Source organism: Exophiala xenobiotica (assembly GCF_000835505.1).
Source record: "Exophiala xenobiotica strain CBS 118157 unplaced genomic scaffold supercont1.7, whole genome shotgun sequence".
Classification (NCBI taxonomy): Eukaryota; Fungi; Ascomycota; class Eurotiomycetes; order Chaetothyriales; family Herpotrichiellaceae; genus Exophiala; species Exophiala xenobiotica.
In genome coordinates this window covers 2,032,464-2,052,310 of record NW_013562488.1, presented here as the reverse complement: position 1 = coordinate 2,052,310, position 19,847 = coordinate 2,032,464, and the positions used below count along the sequence as shown (strand labels likewise).

General features: G+C 51.9%; 4 protein-coding genes across 5 annotated transcripts; 3 read left to right on the top strand and 1 right to left on the bottom strand.

The window, feature by feature from the left end:
- Positions 1–6,251: 6,251 nt before the first annotated feature.
- On the top strand, positions 6,252–11,447 carry PV05_11451. 2 transcript variants are annotated; one of them, XM_013454935.1, is made up of 6 exons: positions 6,252–6,506; positions 6,572–6,706; positions 6,760–9,120; positions 9,343–9,772; positions 9,821–10,539; positions 10,594–11,447. In XM_013454935.1, the coding sequence occupies exons 1-6, from the start codon at positions 6,495–6,497 to the stop codon at positions 11,122–11,124; spliced, it is 4,188 nt and encodes a 1,395-aa protein (XP_013310389.1). In that variant the 5' UTR covers positions 6,252–6,494; the 3' UTR covers positions 11,125–11,447. The 2 variants fall into 2 exon arrangements, with proteins under 2 accessions (XP_013310389.1, XP_013310390.1); XM_013454936.1 differs by having other exon boundaries at positions 6,760–9,772.
- A 77-nt stretch (positions 11,448–11,524) lies between these two features.
- PV05_11450 (uncharacterized protein) lies at positions 11,525–13,070 on the top strand. The gene is made up of 3 exons (XM_013454934.1): positions 11,525–11,623; positions 11,678–11,831; positions 11,886–13,070. The coding sequence occupies exons 1-3, from the start codon at positions 11,535–11,537 to the stop codon at positions 12,909–12,911; spliced, it is 1,269 nt and encodes a 422-aa protein (XP_013310388.1). The 5' UTR covers positions 11,525–11,534; the 3' UTR covers positions 12,912–13,070.
- Positions 13,071–13,154: 84 nt separating this feature from the next.
- PV05_11449 (uncharacterized protein) lies at positions 13,155–16,280 on the top strand. Its single transcript, XM_013454933.1, has one exon. The coding sequence runs from the start codon at positions 13,228–13,230 to the stop codon at positions 15,928–15,930; it is 2,703 nt and encodes a 900-aa protein (XP_013310387.1). The 5' UTR covers positions 13,155–13,227; the 3' UTR covers positions 15,931–16,280.
- PV05_11448 (uncharacterized protein) lies at positions 16,264–19,195 on the bottom strand. The gene is made up of 2 exons (XM_013454932.1): positions 18,958–19,195; positions 16,264–18,909 (listed from the first exon to the last, which is right to left on the bottom strand). The coding sequence occupies exons 1-2, from the start codon at positions 18,960–18,962 to the stop codon at positions 16,524–16,526; spliced, it is 2,391 nt and encodes a 796-aa protein (XP_013310386.1). The 5' UTR covers positions 18,963–19,195; the 3' UTR covers positions 16,264–16,523.
- Positions 19,196–19,847: the final 652 nt, after the last annotated feature.

The window sequence follows — 19,847 nt, the reverse complement described above, 5'->3', positions numbered from 1 at the left end:
ACATCTGATGATGGTTGCACGAGATAGTGACAGTTGCTAGGCTGCTGCTGTACACCATGAGAAGATTCACTGGCAGGGTACCAGAGCGACCTGCAAGCCACGTCGTACCATACCGGGCTGATGCCATTCTCACGACCACTCCTACTCAACTATGGCGCAAATCAAATGCTCCGCCAGTTACGATAACGAAACCACTCCTCACCAGGCGGATCGCTGCTGTGCTGCCCACGAAATGGCTTGCCCGACCGTTAATGCTCCTTTCGGTTCGGCAAAGATAGAGCAGCCAACTGCAGCCTCGTTGTAGCGAACGGTGAGTGCGGCCATGCCAAAGTCGAGCCGATCGTCACAGCTCTCAGCCAGCCATCCATTAGGCATGAGAGCCGCACGCGAAAGATAGTACGCACGAACTCGAGGCCTTTGCCCCTTTTTCGCGATCTGCGTCGCATTCAGCTGCGATGGACACTACGACCGGCCAACGAGACGCAGCGGGAGTTCGTATACATGCTGCCAGCTCATCCATATCACGTAGGTCACTCACGCTGCTCTCACCCAAATTGGGTGCCTAGGGATGGTTGATCGCTCTTTCCGGACCTGATTAGTTCCGAAAGTGATTAAGTACGTACGCTTGATGAGTTGTCTCCTCGATACGCCAGTGATATCTTTTCTTGTCTATGCATTTCTCAGTCTGAAGCTTCCCGTTTCCGGGATAAAAAGGCAAATCAAACACCAACCAGGTACCTACCGTACCGGCTTCGGTATGCTCGATACACCAAAAGCGAACAGTCATTTAAAATGCCACCACACCAGGATGCTTTTGGCTAGGGCTGTCGTTTGGGGTCATGCGTTTGGACAGCATCGCTCGGCAACTCGCTTCCTGCCGCTGGTTTCGCCATGCGATTGATGGATTGGCGAGTCTTCCTAACCGTTTTTACTGAGAAACAGCATTGGAACCCCACGGGTAAACAGGGCCGCCATCCTCAATTCGGAGAAAAAACACTTTCGACATGTGGATTTCTTCGCGCTACTAGGCCTCTTGCCGTCTCTGCCATCTTTCATCTTCCAAGCCTACGCAAGCACACCTTTTCGGTAAACCAGCTGGTGGATCACTGAGTGAAGCTTGGCACGGCAAGTCTGGAGACCCTGAACAGAGGCGACAGAGATACCGTATACGCAGTACTCCTGGCCATGACAAAGCTCTCACCTGCAGATATTGTTCCATGTGCAACTCGGACGAAGAACAATTGTGTCTCCAATGATTGAGACTCAGGATTTTCAGCAACCATCTACCACCGGCAACACGCGGCCACTACGGGATTTGCCCATAATGACAATCGCCATTCGCCCTTCAAGCTCCTCAGAGTTTTCGCGTCTGACAAGGCTATGATTTGAGGTTTGATTTGAGGTGTGATTGCTTCTCCACATGTCACGTCGATTGTTGCTGAACATGGTACAGCAGACCGAAGTATACAGAGGCTATCGCAGTAGCATCTTACCTGCTTACGGTCTGTTTAGGCTCACAGCCTCATAGGCCAGTCATGTCTTCAGATCCTCGGCTCGAATGGTGCTATACCGTCCACCTAGCTATACATATCCTGACTCAGCCTTGGTAGTCTCCTGCATTTCTTAGCTTGATACAACTGTGTCTAGGATAGTTCGAGGTATAGACTGTTCATTCAGGCACTATACACGACGCGCATAAGCAGAGCAGTTGCTCAAAAAGGATTGCGCTGTGGACCTAACCGCCGGCAAAGTACTGCCCTCACCGGCCTTGGCAATGTATGGCGATAGTATCTTGATGATCTTTTGTCAGCTTCCCCCACTCTGTCATTGATGCCTTGTCGGCATATTGATGACGTTTCCGCTCAGATCAGACTCTCAACTACCCCAGATTTGTTCCCGTATTGGAGGAACATCATCCTGCATGATGTACGGCGCACGTCAGATCTAACCGTTGACATCTGGTGGCCTGAGTACGGAGGCCATAGACTACTTTCCGCACCAGTACTGGAGTCGAATAAACTTGGGTAAGCCTAGAGTTCAGCTCCTTCGTGTTGAACCGACTACTATATATTCAAGATGGCCCCTGGAGGATGCAAAGTAGTAAAGGACTGTCTCAATCAAACTAATCAAAAATCCGGAAAGTGCCTAGCGCGAGTACTTTTGCGCCCAGGATCCCTCGCATTCATCTATCGTCTGCCCTTAACAAAAGAGCCTCTTGTCCAGACGTGGAGCAGGTAGGTGCCTGCAAGGTTGTCTCAGGTCGTCAAAGGTCGTCATGATACTTGGTACTGCCTGACAGCACCTCCTCCAAAACCTCCTCCCAATTCCTATAGGCCTCCTTGTCATGCATTCCAGCCCAGATCTCCTCGAAACTCAGACTCCTTGAAACAATCCTTCAGCAATTCCTCCTCACGCTTTGGCGAACATCCAGTGAACATCCAATCTCCACGGCCCGGAGCCGCCAGCAAAAACACGCTCTTCCCGTGTCTTGCTGCTATTCTCAGAATCATTCTGAACGTCTCCTTGATCGCGTTGCATCTTTCTCACGCTGAAATTCCATCTTACCTACACTTGCTCGCTTCCCATCTTTGACTCAGGGTGAGTGGTAGGTAGGTAGGAGCAGCTACGCTTACGACGCTCACGGTCGCTCGATGCCTTCGGTTCAAAATCTGGCTTTGCTTCTCCAACTCGTCCCTGAGGCCGACAACGTGTGGCGAGAATAACCCAGCACATTCTTCAGGGTTGCGGTCTCGCTTGACTACTAGTAGACTTCGCCAGGGATCCTGAGGCCTCCACGAATCTAGAGCCGGCCAAAACGTGATAAATGGCACAAAAAGATGGTGCGGTTTTCCGGCTCGTCAGTACCTGCCTGAGAACCTCCAAGCGTCAATTTGCAAAATATGGGTCCTGATTCAAGCTTCAATGGAAATCAGATTGGTGCTCCACGGAAAGGGAGAGCCAGCCTCGCCCCAGGTCTTAGATAAGGCTCTGGTCTCTGTGAAGCAAGGATTTCAGTTCGGCTTCGACGGATCGGGTGCAGAACAAGGGGCCAAACCACCATCAACCACTCACCTTCACCTTGCAAGACCCGGCCCTGTTCCTGGGTATCCTGCTTATATCCTGTTTGCGGGTGACTGGCAGGAGTCTGACCGTGGGCTACAGCTGTCATCAGTCGAGGCGTTTCCAATCAAATACACGCATGAAAGATTTATTTGGCGGTCTTTGCGCGGCAAGGTCCCGAGGAAAGATTTGCTTACTGGCACCACCATCACTGATAGTGACGAATAGACTTCTGCAGTGCCACGCAGGGCTTCCTCGCCAGGAGGAATACCATCAGAGCTTGGATTTTATTTTGGGCAGTCACACCATAAAGCCTTGGTTATACCCACAAGAAGCCAACGTGGAAATCCTCCGGGCAATGACTTGTGCCCGATTTGCACCCAGCCCACGACTGACAGGAGGTTCAGCACCCTGGCGAACATGCCAAGTCGACATGCTGGTTACATTTGCAGGTCCATTCGGCTTCGACGTAAACCTCTCAGTTCACTCCGACATACTGCCTCGGCGACACACCCCTTCCTGCGAGGTTTGACGGTAGCACATCGGTGTTCTGGATTCTATCTGCAAAATAATATTCTTCCCGATTGGATACCGACATTTGGAGGGCGGAAATGTCAAGCACATTCACCTCCGCGTCGCACAGCATACGTCAAGAGTACACTCTTCGACCATGGCTTCGGGTGACATTTCTTCGCTAAAGACCTCTCACAACCCATTTGTTCGCAAGGTTTTGAGAGCACAGAGAGGCTTGAAGATGGTCATGCGGACAGAATGGTCGCGAATGTCTTGAATAAGTTCGCATGGATTCTCAACTGTCCTGGCTGGAACCGGTGCTATCTTCCCGATAGTCTTTGACGATCGACTTGTGGTATTGTTACCATGTTCGATGCCGTTGGTGATTCATCAAGGCACCACTTGCATGCGAGGTCAAGTACGACTTCCCTGCATTCCCGCCTGTTCACGCAGAAAATACGGAAGATACGAGCTTGACTTTAGATAGTAGAGTACTCAGGATTGGATTGGTTTCAGATATGGAGGCAAACCCTGGTGGAATTGGCGTTATCCCCGCTTTTGCCCGAGTTCGCATGAGCTTCAACGACGATTCCACATCATGAGATTGTGGTGCGGAGGGCCGACACTTCCATTGAGCACCCCGTTCTAAGAGTTAACCTCGCTCATTGGCGCCAGCACGGGTTCGATGGAAGTTTCGGAATGCCGGTCTGCACTGCCAGGCGCCCTACTGTGATTATCTTGCTTTACGAGCGGTTCGCGAGAATGGTCCCGTCGAGCTTGTAGATTGACCCGCTTTCTGCCAACGACACAGGCAAATCCCAGCTACTTTCAGAACGCAGTCGATACGGTATTCTGCAACTCTAGCTTGTAATAACTGTCAAACAATCATGATGGTCTTGATTTAACTCAAACTGGACCTCGCACGCGTCAACAGCAGGAGAGACTCGTCTGGAACCTATCAAAGCATAGTGCTGTAGATTCGGAATGGATGTCGGATACGATGTGATGACGCATCTACAGTTGAAGACATGATGTACGTATGGAGAACAGGTTCGAGATACCGTACAGGAGCAAGCACTTTTCCATCTTTATGAACCGTCGACAAGGCTGAAAGCTTGATGTCGATTTCTTGCATGTGCAGATCAGAGGATCTCAGGCTAGATCATACATGAGAGCCGCCGTCCTTGTTTCCATACGTGCCATGTCCCGGAAATAATTCTCGAAACAAGAGGCAAATACGGAAGTGATCGCCATTGGCGTCAACGTTGATTGCAAAATATTCCGGCGTCTGGGTAGACTGGTAAGTCTCAAGGCCGTATACTGATATCCAACCAATGCAGACTTCCGGTGGTGTATCTCTTCGTTCTGCAAACTTCCAAAAACACGCTTCAATGCGAGCCCGCTTCGAGCGCATCCAGCGTTAAGATCCACGAAGTCTAGGCCTCCAAGGCCACCCAAGTGACAACATGGGCTTGGTCACACGAACCATCACAAGCGAATGCCTGGCTGACAAAATTCCAGTGCACCAACTCAATAAGGCTGAGTATGAAGCCGAGAAGGCAAGGATCGGTCCCGAAGCCGGCCAGTCCTCCTGTCCCAGATGCACTGCCGCGTTGCTGACTGGTCTCCCATGCGCTGGCAATGGCTGGCCTTGCCGCGACAGCAGGTATGTTAATGACTCAAGCGTGCCCACTTTTCGGCGCCAGAGGACTATCGTTCGCGTCAAACATCGCAGTATGATCGCGAAGTAGAAGTACTCGCGACCTCGGTCAGCCTCAATGCAAGGCCACCGTGGACTTGCGGGCCGGGCTGAAGCTTTAAGGCTTGCCGTCGAGGCTGTCAGGTACATTTGCAGGCTTCGAATCAAGTGCAAAGCTAGCCGATGGTTCATGCGTCCTTTTGCAATGCTGACACGCATGGTTCTGTGACGGTCTCATACGGGTCTTGACAGGAACAGAGACTGAATGCTCGATTGCCATCAAAGCCCGAAGGATTTCTGGAGTCGTTTGGGATGACAATGCCTGGAAAGCCATCCTCTGCGCGTGAGGAATCCTCCGTTTGGTTATTCGATCGGGAGTGGCCGTCAACGTTGGTTCGAGCTCTGCAGTCCGGAACGGCGTGCGAGAATTTCGAACGTCCTGCCGGTTTCATGCTTGCACTGGAATGGTAGATGGCTTAGAATGAGAAAAAGGCGTGAACAGCAGACTACAGGATTTCTTCCTGGTCGGCACATGAGTAAGGAATATTCCTGAGCATGCGGGTATGCCAGACGATACAACAAGTTACCCGAGATCGATTGGGCTATCTCAGAACCACGCCATGGACACCTAGATCATTGACAATTCTCACCTGTTTATACCACCGATGTGGAAGGCCTGCTATTGTAAGATAGGATAGTAACGGACCCTCGGTGCCTCTATTGAGGTGCGGACCGGTTCTTCGACTCTTCCTTACTCTCTAAACTCGACAGGAGTGGCCCTCTCAAGTAACAAGGGATCAAAGTGACAAAGCCTGCTTTCGTGTACACGTGGGGGTCATCATGGGTACGTGCAAGGCTGGCCACCAACTGGCTCGCCTGGACGTTGTTGCTGGGCAACGCGAGTGCGGCGGTTTTGTTGTCTTATTGGCAGCGCGTAAAACTAACCTAATCCTTCACTTTCACTTCCTCTCAAGTTAAAGCGTCCAGTGGTCTTCATTGCGGTCGCAACCTGCTACGGTAGCTTCAATTTCATCTTCTTTGCTGTCGTTACTCCTCTAACAACCCTTCTCATCACTGAGAACACGTCGCAGCTGGTCTGCCTGGTCGGGGCATTGACAATCTGACGTTCATTCCTCCTGCGCACTGTGCATTCCACACATCCTTGATGGTCTGAGCTTCACCAACCCATCACTACAAAGCCATTGTCCAGATTGGAGCCGCCATGGCCTCAGAGGTACGTGCCGCGTTGATTGTTGACGTTGACTTTTCCGCCACAGATCAATTGACATCCTCCACCAGGTTCCGCCGCTTCGGATTCAGAAGGGCAGCAATGGCACCTCGCCATCAAAGCTGCCCCGAGTAACGAACCGCCCATTGTCCGAGCTTAGTCCCATGGCCTTGCGCCGAAATTCTCCTAGCTTTCCGCAGGCAAAGGTTCGTTGTTTAGATCTTGTAGCAACTTGACAACATCTAACAAACAATTGTAGGGCAAGCTCTTTGGCATCGAAAATTCACCTGCCGACTCCTCTCCATTCTCGGGTGTCTCACCACGTCTGTTCTGGCAGGGACGAGATCCCAATTCCCCTGCCAGAGAAATCCAGAAGCTTAGCGATACTCCTCCACCTCCTCCCACTTCCCCTACCAAGCGATCATCGATTGAGAACTTGAAAAAGGCCTCGAGGGTCAAGAACAGCAGCATGTTTGCCATGGAACAGAGCACCCACTATGATCCCTCCCGTCCTACAATACTCGACGGTCGGCCTCACAGCATGCAATTCTCTCGACAGCAATCACCATTCCGTGGTTCAGATGTGAACCGAAAGGAAAATGTCGCCCTAGTGGACAACTCTCCTGTACATCCACAAGGCAAGAAGCCCTTCGAAGAGCCGGATGCTGCGACAAATCTCGTTGCACCTTTGTCTCCCAGCAGATTGAACAGTCCACCAACAAAGTCGTCGCTTTCAAGGAAGACTGGAGCAGGCTTCAGAAGAAGTGGATTTGATCCAGAAACAGGCATTTGGGAGGATGACGATGACATCCAGAACAGACAACTTCCCGCTGGCCGCGGCTTGCACCGCCATCAGAAGAGTGTGACTTTCGACCAGAAGCCACCCCAGGTGAATGAGTACGAAATGACTACCCCGGCTCCATCTTCATGCGCATCCGAATCTCGTGAAGGCAGCTATGAAACTAATGATGACGACGAAGAAGAGGAGCCCAGCTTTGAGAGAGGCTCGTCTATGGACCAGGATGACAGCTTTGACGCGTCCCTCGAGGATACAGACAAGACACCCGTGGTGCTTCCGGAACACTGGCGTTTCATGAGTCCTGACACCGCGAACACAGAATTGGCTCGCCATGAAGAAGATATCTTCGATGACGACTGCGGTAGCCCAGCTCCCACCGCTCAGCCAGGTTCACTGGCTTCTCGCCCACATCAAACAAGCGCAAGCTCCGTCGACTCCAATGGGCAGTCCCGTCCTCTGCCTCCTCTTCCACCGGGCGGAGGTCGAATGTCAAGGACCGAAAATCTGTCAGGCGCACTCGAGCGTTTGAGCATTTCTGGACGATCTCTTCCCACCCCGCCAATGGCTGCAAGCATTTCCAAGGCGGACATTCAGAAGATGGGAGTCTCAAGCTCTTTGACGGCCGATGATCGTTTGCGATTGATGGCAATCCAAGAGCAAGAGCGGGAGCGCCGTCTAAGGAGGATGGGATCCAAAGAAAATAGTCCCGTGCGCGGCGCGAGCCTCGAGGAGACCAACTTGCATCACGACTTCCAGGAAGAGATCTCTGAATCACGGAACGCAACACCCCAGCTCTCTCGGGCTTCCGTTCTGCTAGCTTTACGTGGCCAGCCAGGTGACGACAGCCGAGAAAGCAGTGAAGAGGTGGACGAATCGTCCAGACAGCGCGACCTGTCCTCGTATGACCCAGATGTGCCAATTCCTTCGCTCGAAGATCCAACCCAGCAACACATCAAAGAGGAAGAGCTCGAAGAACCTGATTTGTATTCCATCCCTGACTTGTATAGTCGGCGGGTAGTTTCAGACTCAGAGACCAGCGCCAATCAAGACGATGATCTCACAAGCCAGTACTCGGAGGCATCTCAAGCACATCTGGCTCCACCAGTCAATCTAGGCACTGAGGATGAACAAGACACCCCAAAGGCCCTCAGTCCGATTCGAGAGATGAGCTCGAAATCTGAAAATGCCGGTCGTGTGTCTTTGCCCGAGTTCGCCGACTTTGGGAATGGAAGCAGCTTCGACGAGGGCTTTGCGTCGTACTTGAGTCTTAACAACGATAGGAACAAGCCAGGAGCTGCGGCTCCACAGCCATCCGCACTTCCTGACCTCGCAGCCCTGCGTCAGTCCATTCAGCGATCGTATACGCCTGAGGTACAACATAGGCAACACGAGAGCCATATGGCAGCTGCTGTTGAAGAAACTGCTCCAGGATCTCCTGATTCCGTTGTTCGACATCCCCATGCAGAGCCAAGCGCTACCGCTAATGACGGCTCTGATGTATCCGAGACCAAATCTGCAACACACGACGACAGTGACCGGTCAGTCTCCCCATCTGACACCGGGTCGGTTCTGGTTCACGAGAAGGAGAGATCTCCTGTCTCCCCTATATCGGCCGAGTTCGCCGACAAGCCCGTGGCAATGCAAGATGAACTGCTTCATGAAACAACGGTCGACGAACAGCAAGCCAGGCTAGATACCAAAGCACGAGAAAAGAACCGAGTAAGCAGTTTGGTGCAGTTAGATATCCCTCACGACTCCCTGGATGATGGTCTAGGTCTCGGTCTCGAGAGAGAGTTCGATCGCGTGGTGGAAGCCCAAAAGGTACAGTTTGAGCTCTCGTTGCAACGCCTTTATTACCCCTTCAATGGACGTTTCCCATCAAGCGAGCTTCCTGTCCCAAAGGACTCGGTGATGCAGAACCCCATGGAAAACGTTCCTGCTCTTCCCAAGCCCCGAGGCGCCCGTGCTAGCATAGGAAAAGCCATGTCCCCTGGTCGAATTGATTCTGAAGACACATTTGCTAATCGAGCTGGCCGCCGACAGAGAGGTTACCTTATGCGACAGAACACCAAGATTGTTTATGCGAGTGAGCGCGTATCTCAAGACGAATCTCGATCCCCCGAGCTTCCGAGCATCCAGGATGAGGCTTTTGCACCTCGTTCACCTGATGCAAATCTGGTCCAGGCTTCCCCACGTAAAACCAGCCAACCTACATGGACTGCCGAGCCTTGGAATGGTAAGATGAGAAGGAAAAGCATTCGTGTTGGTGGTGAAAAGGCTGTGAGCAAGAGGAAGCCGGCTGAAGGCGCCATGCCACCACTACCAGGTCAAGTGAGCAACGTTCAGGAAACTCTCGACTCTGTAGCTGAAGATGAGATTGCCGAGGACGATGACTGGGAAGATGGTGCTGAACGCGGCCGGTTGTTCGTGAAGGTTGTTGGCGTCAAGGATCTGCAAATGCCATTTCCAAAACGTGAGTACAAGGCATGTCCGGGGAAGTCTGATTTCTAACGTATGCTAGATGAACGGACCTACTTTGCCCTAACGCTTGATAACGGACTGCACTGTGTGACCACTGCTTGGCTGGACTTTGCTCGAAACGCACCAATCGGTCAAGAATTTGAGCTGGTTGTCTTGAACGAACTTGAATTCCAACTCACACTCCAGATGAAATTGGATGAACCTAAGATTGAACGACCGCAATCACCCAGTAAACCGCCCTCCTCACCTAAGAAACAAGGCGCGTTCGGCAGGCTATTTGGGTCGCCAAAGAAAAAGAAGGAGTCAGAGTTGAAGGCGATGCAAGAAGCTCAAGCAGTCAGAAGACCAGTGACACCTCCTTCTGCTTACGAGTTGGTTCAAGGTCTCGTTGCAAAGGACGGATCCTTCGCTCGTGCCTATGTCTCGTTAAGCGAGCATGAGAAGCATACATATGGCAGACCATACACTGTTGATATTACCTGCTTCAACGAATGGGCCTTGGAAGAGGTGCACGTCGGCAGCTCACGAAGCAAGAAAGGTGTCGTGACCCAGCTCCAGCGCCGTCCACCGTACGAAATCGGCAAACTCGAATTGCAGCTGTTGTATGTGCCCAAGCCAAAAGGAGCCAAGGATGAAGACATGCCAAAAAGCATGAATGGAGCGGTGCGTGCACTTCGAGAGGCTGAAGAGCGCGTGCAGCAACAAGCAAGCATCAAGAGTTTCGAGGGTTATTTGAGTCAGCAGGGAGGAGATTGTCCAGTGAGTCATTCGACAATATCTGTAAAGTGGTGATTGATACTAATGAGTTGGTAGTACTGGCGACGGCGATTCTTTAAGCTTGCAGGCTCCAAGTTGACTGCTTTCCATGAGACTACTCTTCAACCACGGGCGACCATCAATCTTGCCAAAGCGACACGCCTCATCGATGACAAGTCGGCATTGGTGCAGAAAGAGACGTCTACGAAAGGTGGAGGTCGACGGAAGAGTGGCTTCGCAGAGGAAGAGGAAGGTTACATGTTTGTTGAAGAGGGTTTCCGCATTCGGTTCGCCAATGGAGAAGTTATCGACTTTTACGCCGACTCGACTGCCGAGAAAGACGAATGGATGAAGGCCCTTTCCCAAGTCGTCGGCAAGAATGTGCAAGGCTCAGCGGCGCAGATCAAAGGCTGGACCGAAATGGTTCTCAGACGCGAGAGGAAGCTGAAGGCCGAAATATCAACAGGGTTCCGACCTGGTCATGCACGAACTGAGACGTATGGAGGCCGTATGAGTCAGGCCAACAGTCCTGTGAAATCAAGGTCTGGTCCGCATGAACATCGGAAAACCAAGAGTATGCATGCATGAAGAAGAGGTCATTCAGAGACAACAAAGGTGTTTGGGGTGTTTATTGGACAAGGGGTGACTTGTTGGATTAGGCGGCGTTCTCGAGTTCGAGTATTTATTTCGAGGCGCTGGAAGACCACTTGATGGCGGTCAGATTATGGATTTTATGGACGAATGACTTCATGCAAGACACACAATGGAATAGCCAGAGGTCGCGAGTGTGGACTGTACGAAAGCACCTTTCTTTCGGTTGCAGCATGATTGTGAATAAATAAAGAAATGTTTCGACATTTTGAGCAGAGAACGTTGTTGCCTCGGGCGCCCAATTAATTGATATTAGCCAATAGTCGAAACTCCCCCAGCCACATAAGACGTAGCGTAAGCAGGCACACACTCTCTCTTCGTGCATACTTCATGTTTCCAGCGTCGCAATGGGCCTCATCCGGACGATAGCGCTCGTGGTATTGAGTATTTCATTCGTAGTGTTTGTGGCACTTTTTGGACGTCTTCCGATATTCAGGTCAGAAACCCAACATCTCGGGTACAATGGGCGATGGACTTACTTCTTATACAGACGCACGCCCATCGCATTTCTGCATCAACTGCTCTGGCGACATATTCCAAATGGCTTCGTCGCGGTCGATGAGAGACTTACGGGACGTCGTATATCGCGGAGTCTGTCTCGGACGGGCAATTACTTGATGAACGAGAAACATCCTGTCGTACTGGTACGTATCAACGACAGGCAATATGGAATGAGGCACGTGCTCATTTTTTCCTAGATCTTCTTCGTCATCTTACAAGTCGTTGGGGAGGGTTTGTTTGTGCCAGCGGCATGGGACCGACTATCTCCGTTGCAGAAGGTGGTGACACCGTGCCTTGTTGTTGCACCTCTGTGGTTTCTCTACCTGTGCGCGACGACGTCTTCCAACATCACACGGCAGAACCACAGGTCATGCATGCTCGCATACCCGTATGACTTTGCGCTGTTTCACCCGGGGTATTTCTGCAGTACGTGTAACTTTGCTAAGCCTGCGCGGTCGAAGCACTGCCCGATATGCAAGGCGTGCATTCAGAAGCAGGACCACCATTGTATTTGGATCAACAATTGTATCGGGCGCAACAACTATATGTGGTTCAATTTGTTGCTTGTGGCTACGGCGGTCCTGCTGGCTTATGGGGCCAGCCTGGGCTATCTTTTGCTTGACGCGAGGTTACAAGAGCGATTCGTCCCCGCGGCGCTGACACGGGGGAGTGTAAGCGTGAAACGCTGGAGTACACGGTTCAATTGGGGAGATTATTGGCACTGCTGGGCATGGGCAGTCAGTGTGGAGTGGAAGATTGGCAGTGTCATGTTGCTTGCGATGATGACTTTCCCGCTGGCCGTGGGATTCTTGGTGTATCATGTCTACCTAATTTGGGCAGGGATGACGACGAATGAGAGTGCCAAGTGGAGTGATTGGAAAGAGGATATACTGGATGGGGTGGTATACAGGGCCAGGATAGAGGAGCTGAGGGAGACGTATCCCAGGTTGCCCGCGGATGTGGAACCCAGGGAAGAGGAGGTGATGTGGCCGAGAGCAGCGAGGGCAAGGTGGTGGCTTGTTAGGATGAACGATGGGAGGCAACCTACTGTCAAGCCGAAGGTGGATGAGAGTCGGGGACGGGCTGGAGCGGACGAAGGAGGTGAGTACAAGGAAGTCCCGGATGAGAGGTGGGCGAGGGTGCACAGTCTGAGAGAGGTTGAGAATGTGTACGATCTCGGGTTCTGGGGCAACCTGCGGGACGGGATGTTGAATCGAGGGTGAGAGGCGCCGGAAAGCGATGGTCATATGACAGGAGGTGTATATACCAATCCATTCGACATATTCAAGGTAGCCTGGCCTCGTCCGAGAGGGACAAGGGTGGTGTTGAGGGGGTCATTGGTGGTGTTGCCCTTCAGTGGTAGGTGAGTAGCTTTAATATCGTATACGATCACGTGCTCACGTGTTTCCGCATTTGGCTAATCATCGTCTCTGCGACATCATTGAAGTTGCGGCTGCCAGCTTGAACTGCAAACTTCGAGGACAGAAGTGGTTGACCAGGTTCCCTCTCTTGAATACGCATCTTTCAGGATGCTTGCCAATGGCTCCACGACCTGCCAAACGGCAGCGCCGGTCCACCTTTGTGCTCTCAGATGACAGTGACGAAGGTAATGGCCGGCCTTCTTCGGAGGCACGAAGGTCCAGCCTGCAGCGTGAAATTACGCTTGACGGCAGAACCTCGCAGACTGTCTCGCCAGTAAAGTCGACCAAGGGAAGAGCGGTAGTGCGAAAGCCCGCACCAAAGCCATCGCCGAAATCGTCTCCCGAGAAAGCCAGAAAGAATACGAGGCCCAAGAATGAACCAGACAAGACGAAATCCCTTCACAACTTCTTTACCAAGGCTGCAGACGAAGAAAGATGGAGGAAGAAAAGCTTGACACCAGACCTGGACATTCAAAATGGAGAGCTAGGAGATGCAATCGAAGACGATGAGTTGTCGGATGAAACATTGCAAGAACTTGGACTCAAGACAGATACAGCCAGCGTTGTCCTGGACAAACGGAAACCTGTCGTCACTGCTGTTGCCGGTGGCAAGAGCACGAGCGATGGAGGTGGTTTGCCCTCCAGTCAACGATTCGTGCGTTCTACACTTCCACGTTCTACGCTCTCCAATCGGAACCTCCCAAGCGACACTGAACATAGCGTGAGCGTCGAAGGACATCGCCCCTGGGCTGATCGATATGGTCCGAGCAATCTTGAAGAGTTGGTCGTGCACAAGAAGAAGGTCGGAGATGTACAGAACTGGCTGCAAGGCAAAGTTGATAGGCGTAACAGCCAGAAATTACTCGTCTTGAAAGGACCAGCTGGGAGCGGCAAGACCACAACGCTGTCACTCCTTGCACAGGCTATGGGCTTGCAATTGGTTTCCTGGCATAATCCCACTGTGTCGGAGGCTGGTGCCAACAATTCGACCGCTTTACAATTCGATGAGTTTCTCAATCGCGGTGGTCAATTCGGTAGTCTTGCCTTCGACCAGGACTTGATGACTTCAGATACGTCAAAAGCAGATTCAGCCCATCGCGTGCTCGTCATCGAAGAGTTTCCGGCAATTATGACGAGGCTCTCCAATGTCCTTCAGTCTTTCCGATCAGTTATCTTGCAGTATCTGGCACGGAGTCGAGCGACTTCTACAATCACTTTGCGTGGCCAGCAGAGCTCGAGCGACAATCCTCCACCGGTAGTCCTTATCATCTCGGAAACTCTGCTCTCATCTTCTACCGCATTGACAGACAGTTTCACAGCTCACAGGCTTCTTGGTCCTGAGATCCTGAACCATCCATTCGTGACGGTCATGGATTTCAACCCAGTAGCGCCTACTTTCATGACTAAGGCTCTAGATCTCGTCATGAAGAAAGAGGCAAGAGACTCACGTCGACGCCGAATGCCGGGGCCTGCTGTCATCCAGAGACTTGCCGATATGGGCGACGTGAGGAGCGCTGTCAACTCGCTCGAGTTTCTGTGTCTCAGAGGAGGCGACGGCGCAGAATGGTCTGGAACAGTCGCGGCTAAGGCTAAAAAGTTGTCAAGAGACACTGTGCCGTTGACCGAGATGGAAAAGAACTCTCTCCAGCTAGTTAACCAGCGCGAAACCACTCTCGACATGTTCCACGCGGCAGGCAAGATTGTGTACAACAAGCGCGAAGATCCCCGTGTTCTGGACACCCGAGCAGAACCACCACCTAAACCTCCGGATCATCATATGCACATTTATTCGTCAAAAGTGTCTCAAGTTGATATCGAAGCACTGTTGAACGAGACGGGCACAGATATTCAGACCTTCATCTCTACCTTGCACGAGAACTACATCCTTTCGTGCAACGGCGACACCTTTGAGGAATCCTTTGATGGTTGCTCCGATATACTGTCCATAAGTGATATTCTCAATCCGGACAGCAGGCCCACACGTCGAGCAAACCCGAATCACTACGCTACGACCATACAGGCAAGCCTACAGGCTGGATCCTCAGACACCCTGCGTCAAGATGAGATCAGCTTTCAGGTAGCCACAAGGGGATTGCTGTTCAATCTGCCGTATCCGGTGAACCGGGCAACTCCACCTGGAGCAAAGAAGAGCGACACATTCAAGATGTTCTATCCTGCGAGTTTGAGGCTGTGGAAGCCCACCGAAGAGCTCGATAGTCTGATCGAGATGTTTGTGCATGGAGAGGGCACGAGCAAGCTAGATGCCGCCGCGGGCTCCCATACGCTCTCGAACACTCCAGGCATTGACGGAGGTGTTGGAACTTGGCGCACGAGATCATTCGCCGCTGCTTCCTCTCCAGAAGCCAAATGCAAGCCGGGAACTGACTTTGTTCATGGCCAGGACGAAGACGACGTCGAAAATGCCCTTCCAAGACCACTTCGGCACGCCAAAGACACGCTGACCCTTGAGATACTGCCACACATGACGCAGATATTCGGAGCGAGGAAGAGAGACACTTCCATCCTTGAACGTATAACCAAGTTCAGGCCAGCTGCTTCCCAGTCCGCTGCCGCTACTGGAAGCGAAGCATTTGAGGACGAAAACGAGAGGACTGCCGGTGAGAACCCAGCAAGGGCTGGAGTGTTTGCCCGGACTCCCGCAGGTGTCCATGCAGCTATGTCAGGGTTAACGCGGGGTGGCTTAGGTGTGAGCACGAGCACGTTTGCCGGAAGCACGGGTTCGTACGTCGCTCAGTCTGCTGTTGACGCTGCCTCGGTTGAGAAACTGTATATCTCGGATGACGACATTGAGGACGATTGATTTGGCTCAATGTGAGTGAGTGAGCTACTGTGTATGGACAGACGGGGCGGCCTTGTTGTCTGGCCCATTGTTATCAGCGGACAGCTTTTGCCGAATCATGTGCCCTGAGGAGGGTTGTTCTGGTCTGATTTTGACAGTCACAAGAGACTAGCGAGTCCCGGTACTAAAAGGAAATTCGTCGGACAAGTAAACGGTTGGGATTAGACTCATCTTCAGAACCAAGGGGTTCGTCTACTTAGTACAACGTAGGCACGGCTATGGTTGGTATTCAACTCTACTCGAATCATAGAATGATGAGGCCCCTAAAGCATTGTCACATTAAGGTACCTAGGCATGAAATTGGAATTGGACAGGACATACAGGTAGCTGGTCCTTATGATCCAGCCCAGCCTAGCATAAACATTAACTATTGTCGCCGTACACGCCTCTAATAACTATACTGGCACCCATACAATGAATGCACTTTGCCTTTCGGTCAATGCCTCCGTGACAGAGCGCTGGCTACACGGAAACAGCTCGACATATCTGTAAAGCCAATAAACATTAAATCAGCAGTCTCATTCATGCACCCAATGACCTTAGTTGAACGTGTTTTACCACCCGTTCTCCCTAACCCTGAACACAAACGTGAGAGCCGTCGCCGCGAGTAACCCAATGCACAATGCCGTCGTACCATACCGGTCATAGTATCTTGAGATACTAGCCCTGCGTTTCCGGATCATTTGCACTCTCAGCCAGTATATCACAACACTATACACCAGCGCGGCACACGCGACGATGGTGAAGCCCCACGCAGAGGCGAGGCTAACACTATCCCCAAAGTTGAGCAACGTAGCTGCGATCGAGCCGATGATGATGCTGAACTCCAACCAAGACAAGAATGTGCGCTCGGTGGCAAAGTACACTTTCGGCTCGACTCGAACCGGCACATGGATTCTTTTGCCCGGCGGGGCTTTGAACCGCTTGACTTGTACCTGACCACCGAGTGGGTTGACGCCGCCAATGTCACCATTTTGTGGGAGTGGTGTGGATGTCGGAACCTTCCTGAAGAGCTTGACGATCGTATCGCTTGCAACTTGGGCATGGTGCTTGAGCATGAGGGGATAGAACTTCCAAGACTTGTTCCGTCGAGCCTCTTCGACTTCGTTCTCGTCATCCTCCATCTCCGAGTCGTAGATATATTCGTCCTCTCCTACTGGCATGGCAGCGAGACGCTCCTCCTCGTCTAGGGAATTTCCGGGGGCAGCATTAACGTCTTCTCGGTCATCCTGTTCCTGGGCACGGCTGTGTTCGTCCAATGCTTGCCTAGCGGCTCTCAGCCGCCGCTGCTGTTCGTCGTCACTGTCGGTCGATCCGTTCGTATATGGTGTCGTCTTTCCGGTCAACTGGCCATACTCAGCATCTGAGTCTTCGTCATCGTCAACATCACTAGTGGAGTAGCTAGCCGTGTTTGCCGGTCGTTCGATACCGAAACGATGCGTGATGGGCTTTCGAATGTCGACGTCCATCTGCGGGAACCAGAATGGTAGCAGATTAATTCTGGTGGGAAACATGGTGGCACAGCCGTGGATAAACTTCGAAAACTTTGGTACTGCTTCGACAAGGTGGCTTGCTGTCAGGTCCCGAACCCATTGAGGAGGTTCCTGTCCGGCCTGTGTCTGCAACTTTACTTCGAGCACGGCGTATGGGAACCGCTCGATATCCTCCGGAGGTAACTGTGGGAACGGCCAATCGATGCCAATGTCCATGCGTCTCCAGTTCTTGCCCGCTCTTTGCCTGCCGTCCAGGTTGTCTTCCCGAATCATTGACAATTCGGTATCTAAGGAGATACGCACTCGAGCGTCGCCGGGAAGCTGGAAGGCGGTGCGGTGATAGAAAGATCTGCACACGGGCACCAGTTTCCTGGTTACGACTCGGTACTGTATTTCGCGAGCAAGCTGTTCCAGATCCTCGATCTCTTTGATGCTCTTCTTGCCTTCCTTTCTCATTTTCGCAAAGGCCTGCTCAACGGTCATCTTGCCAGCCAGGAATGCGTTGACATTCTTCTCCTTCAAGGTAAATCGAGCCTTGACAGACTTCTCGCCAGTCCAGTCCTCACGATGCGTTTTCCGTTCGACGAAGATGGTCTCATTCTCCATACCTCCGTACCATCGCAGACGGATAGCCTCCGCACCTTCGGTCTTCTTTAGACGACCGGTGTACAACTCCCAAGTTTCCGGGTTGTCGTAGTAAATCGACGAAATGGCAGAGTCCTTCTCTTCAAATTCTTTGTTCGGGTTGAAGACTAGAACGGGGAGGTGCTTGAGGACGATGAGCTTGAGCTCTGTGATGTTGTCTGGGTGGACCCAGTACTTTGTGGTCTGCCGCACGAAGTTCTGCTGTGCACCTCCTGCGGCGCTGTCACCCTTTGCAGGATGGCCCCTGGTCCGGACGAGATCGTAGAGCTTGGAGAGGGTGACGACGAAGGCATCGTAGTTGTCTGCGAAGAAGGGCTTTGCTTTCAGTCTGGTAGCAAAGGATGGTCGGAGGATGAACTCGGTCTGCTTGTCATGCTTCTTGATAATCTTCTGGAAACCGGTATAGTTCAACTGGGTGAATTTGGCCAGATCGTGGACGTCAGCAATAATATCACTGAGATCCTGCTCCAACAGCTCAAAGTCACTCTCGAGCTCACTGTCGGACTCGGGATCGGAGGTTTGCTGAAGCTCCTGACGTTCCAGGACCTGTTTTACTTCTGCTTCACTGGACTTTATTCTTGAGACGATTTCCTGGCTCTTGAGTTTCTGAAAGGTGTACACCTTGTCCAGCTCTGCTTCTAGCTGTCGGATGAAGTCGGCCTCGTCATCGTCGGTCCAGGGTTGGCGTTCCCCGTTCTTGCCGTTCACGAAAGGCTTCTTGAGGGCGTCTTTGAGGTCATCGTAGGCAATGTAATGCCAGTAATAGTCTTTGATGAGAGACTGTCGAAGCTGTTGACCGAACCTGTGAAAGTTTCAGCAAAAATTAAGACGATCAGACGAAGGCACTGACTTCATACTGAAGCTGCGTAATCGGTCGGGAAGCAGGGGTCTGCTGCTCTGACACCCAAGGACACCAAAAGCAACCGGCTGTGCAATATAAGAAATGCAGCAGCTTGCGGTCGGAAAAAGAGTTGTGTCAAAAATTAAGATACAGAGGTTGACAGCACCAATGATAGGGATACAGGCCCCTCACCTCGTCTGTCGAGGGAGCTCGCCGAAGCTGCATGATGAGAAGCTTTTTGCATGGCATGGCAACTGAATGCTCCTTCCATCTCGTCGCTGGGTACTGTACTATTTACCACATGCCAGCCAATGGAAACGCGTAGGAGCCCACGTGCCTCGAGTCCGCATTCCTTTTAGTGATCGGCTGAGTTGCTTCTTTCGCCATGGCGGATCTTTGATATCATTCCGAGGTCGATTCCTTCCCCACCGGGTGCCCGCTCGTTGTCGATATTACCTAGGCACGTGTAGCACGTGCTAGGTATCTTGGTCTCTCATTGCTTTTTGCAAGACACCTGGCATCTGGCTATCTAGAGAAAGCAATTCTCCGGCCGAGGGTTCTGAATTACGTACCGTCGCATATAGTTATTACTATTTGCATTACGCTTCACACTGAGTAGAAGCCCAGTATTACTACGTGAATAGAAACCCCCTTAGTCGTCGGTCAATGCGTCACTCGTCTTTACCTGTGGCGCTGTCTGACATGACTAGAGCCATCTTATAGCAGGCTCGGTTTGGCGCTCAAGGCAACAAAGTCGAAGACGTCTGACAAGCACATTTCCACTACGAGTGATGGTCATCGCTCCCTTCTTTCTAAGCGACCTGGTTACTCTTTCAAAAGCCGCTGAGTCTTCTTCTGGGGCCAGGTGAAGCACCAATTGCACATGGCGTCCTTGTCGA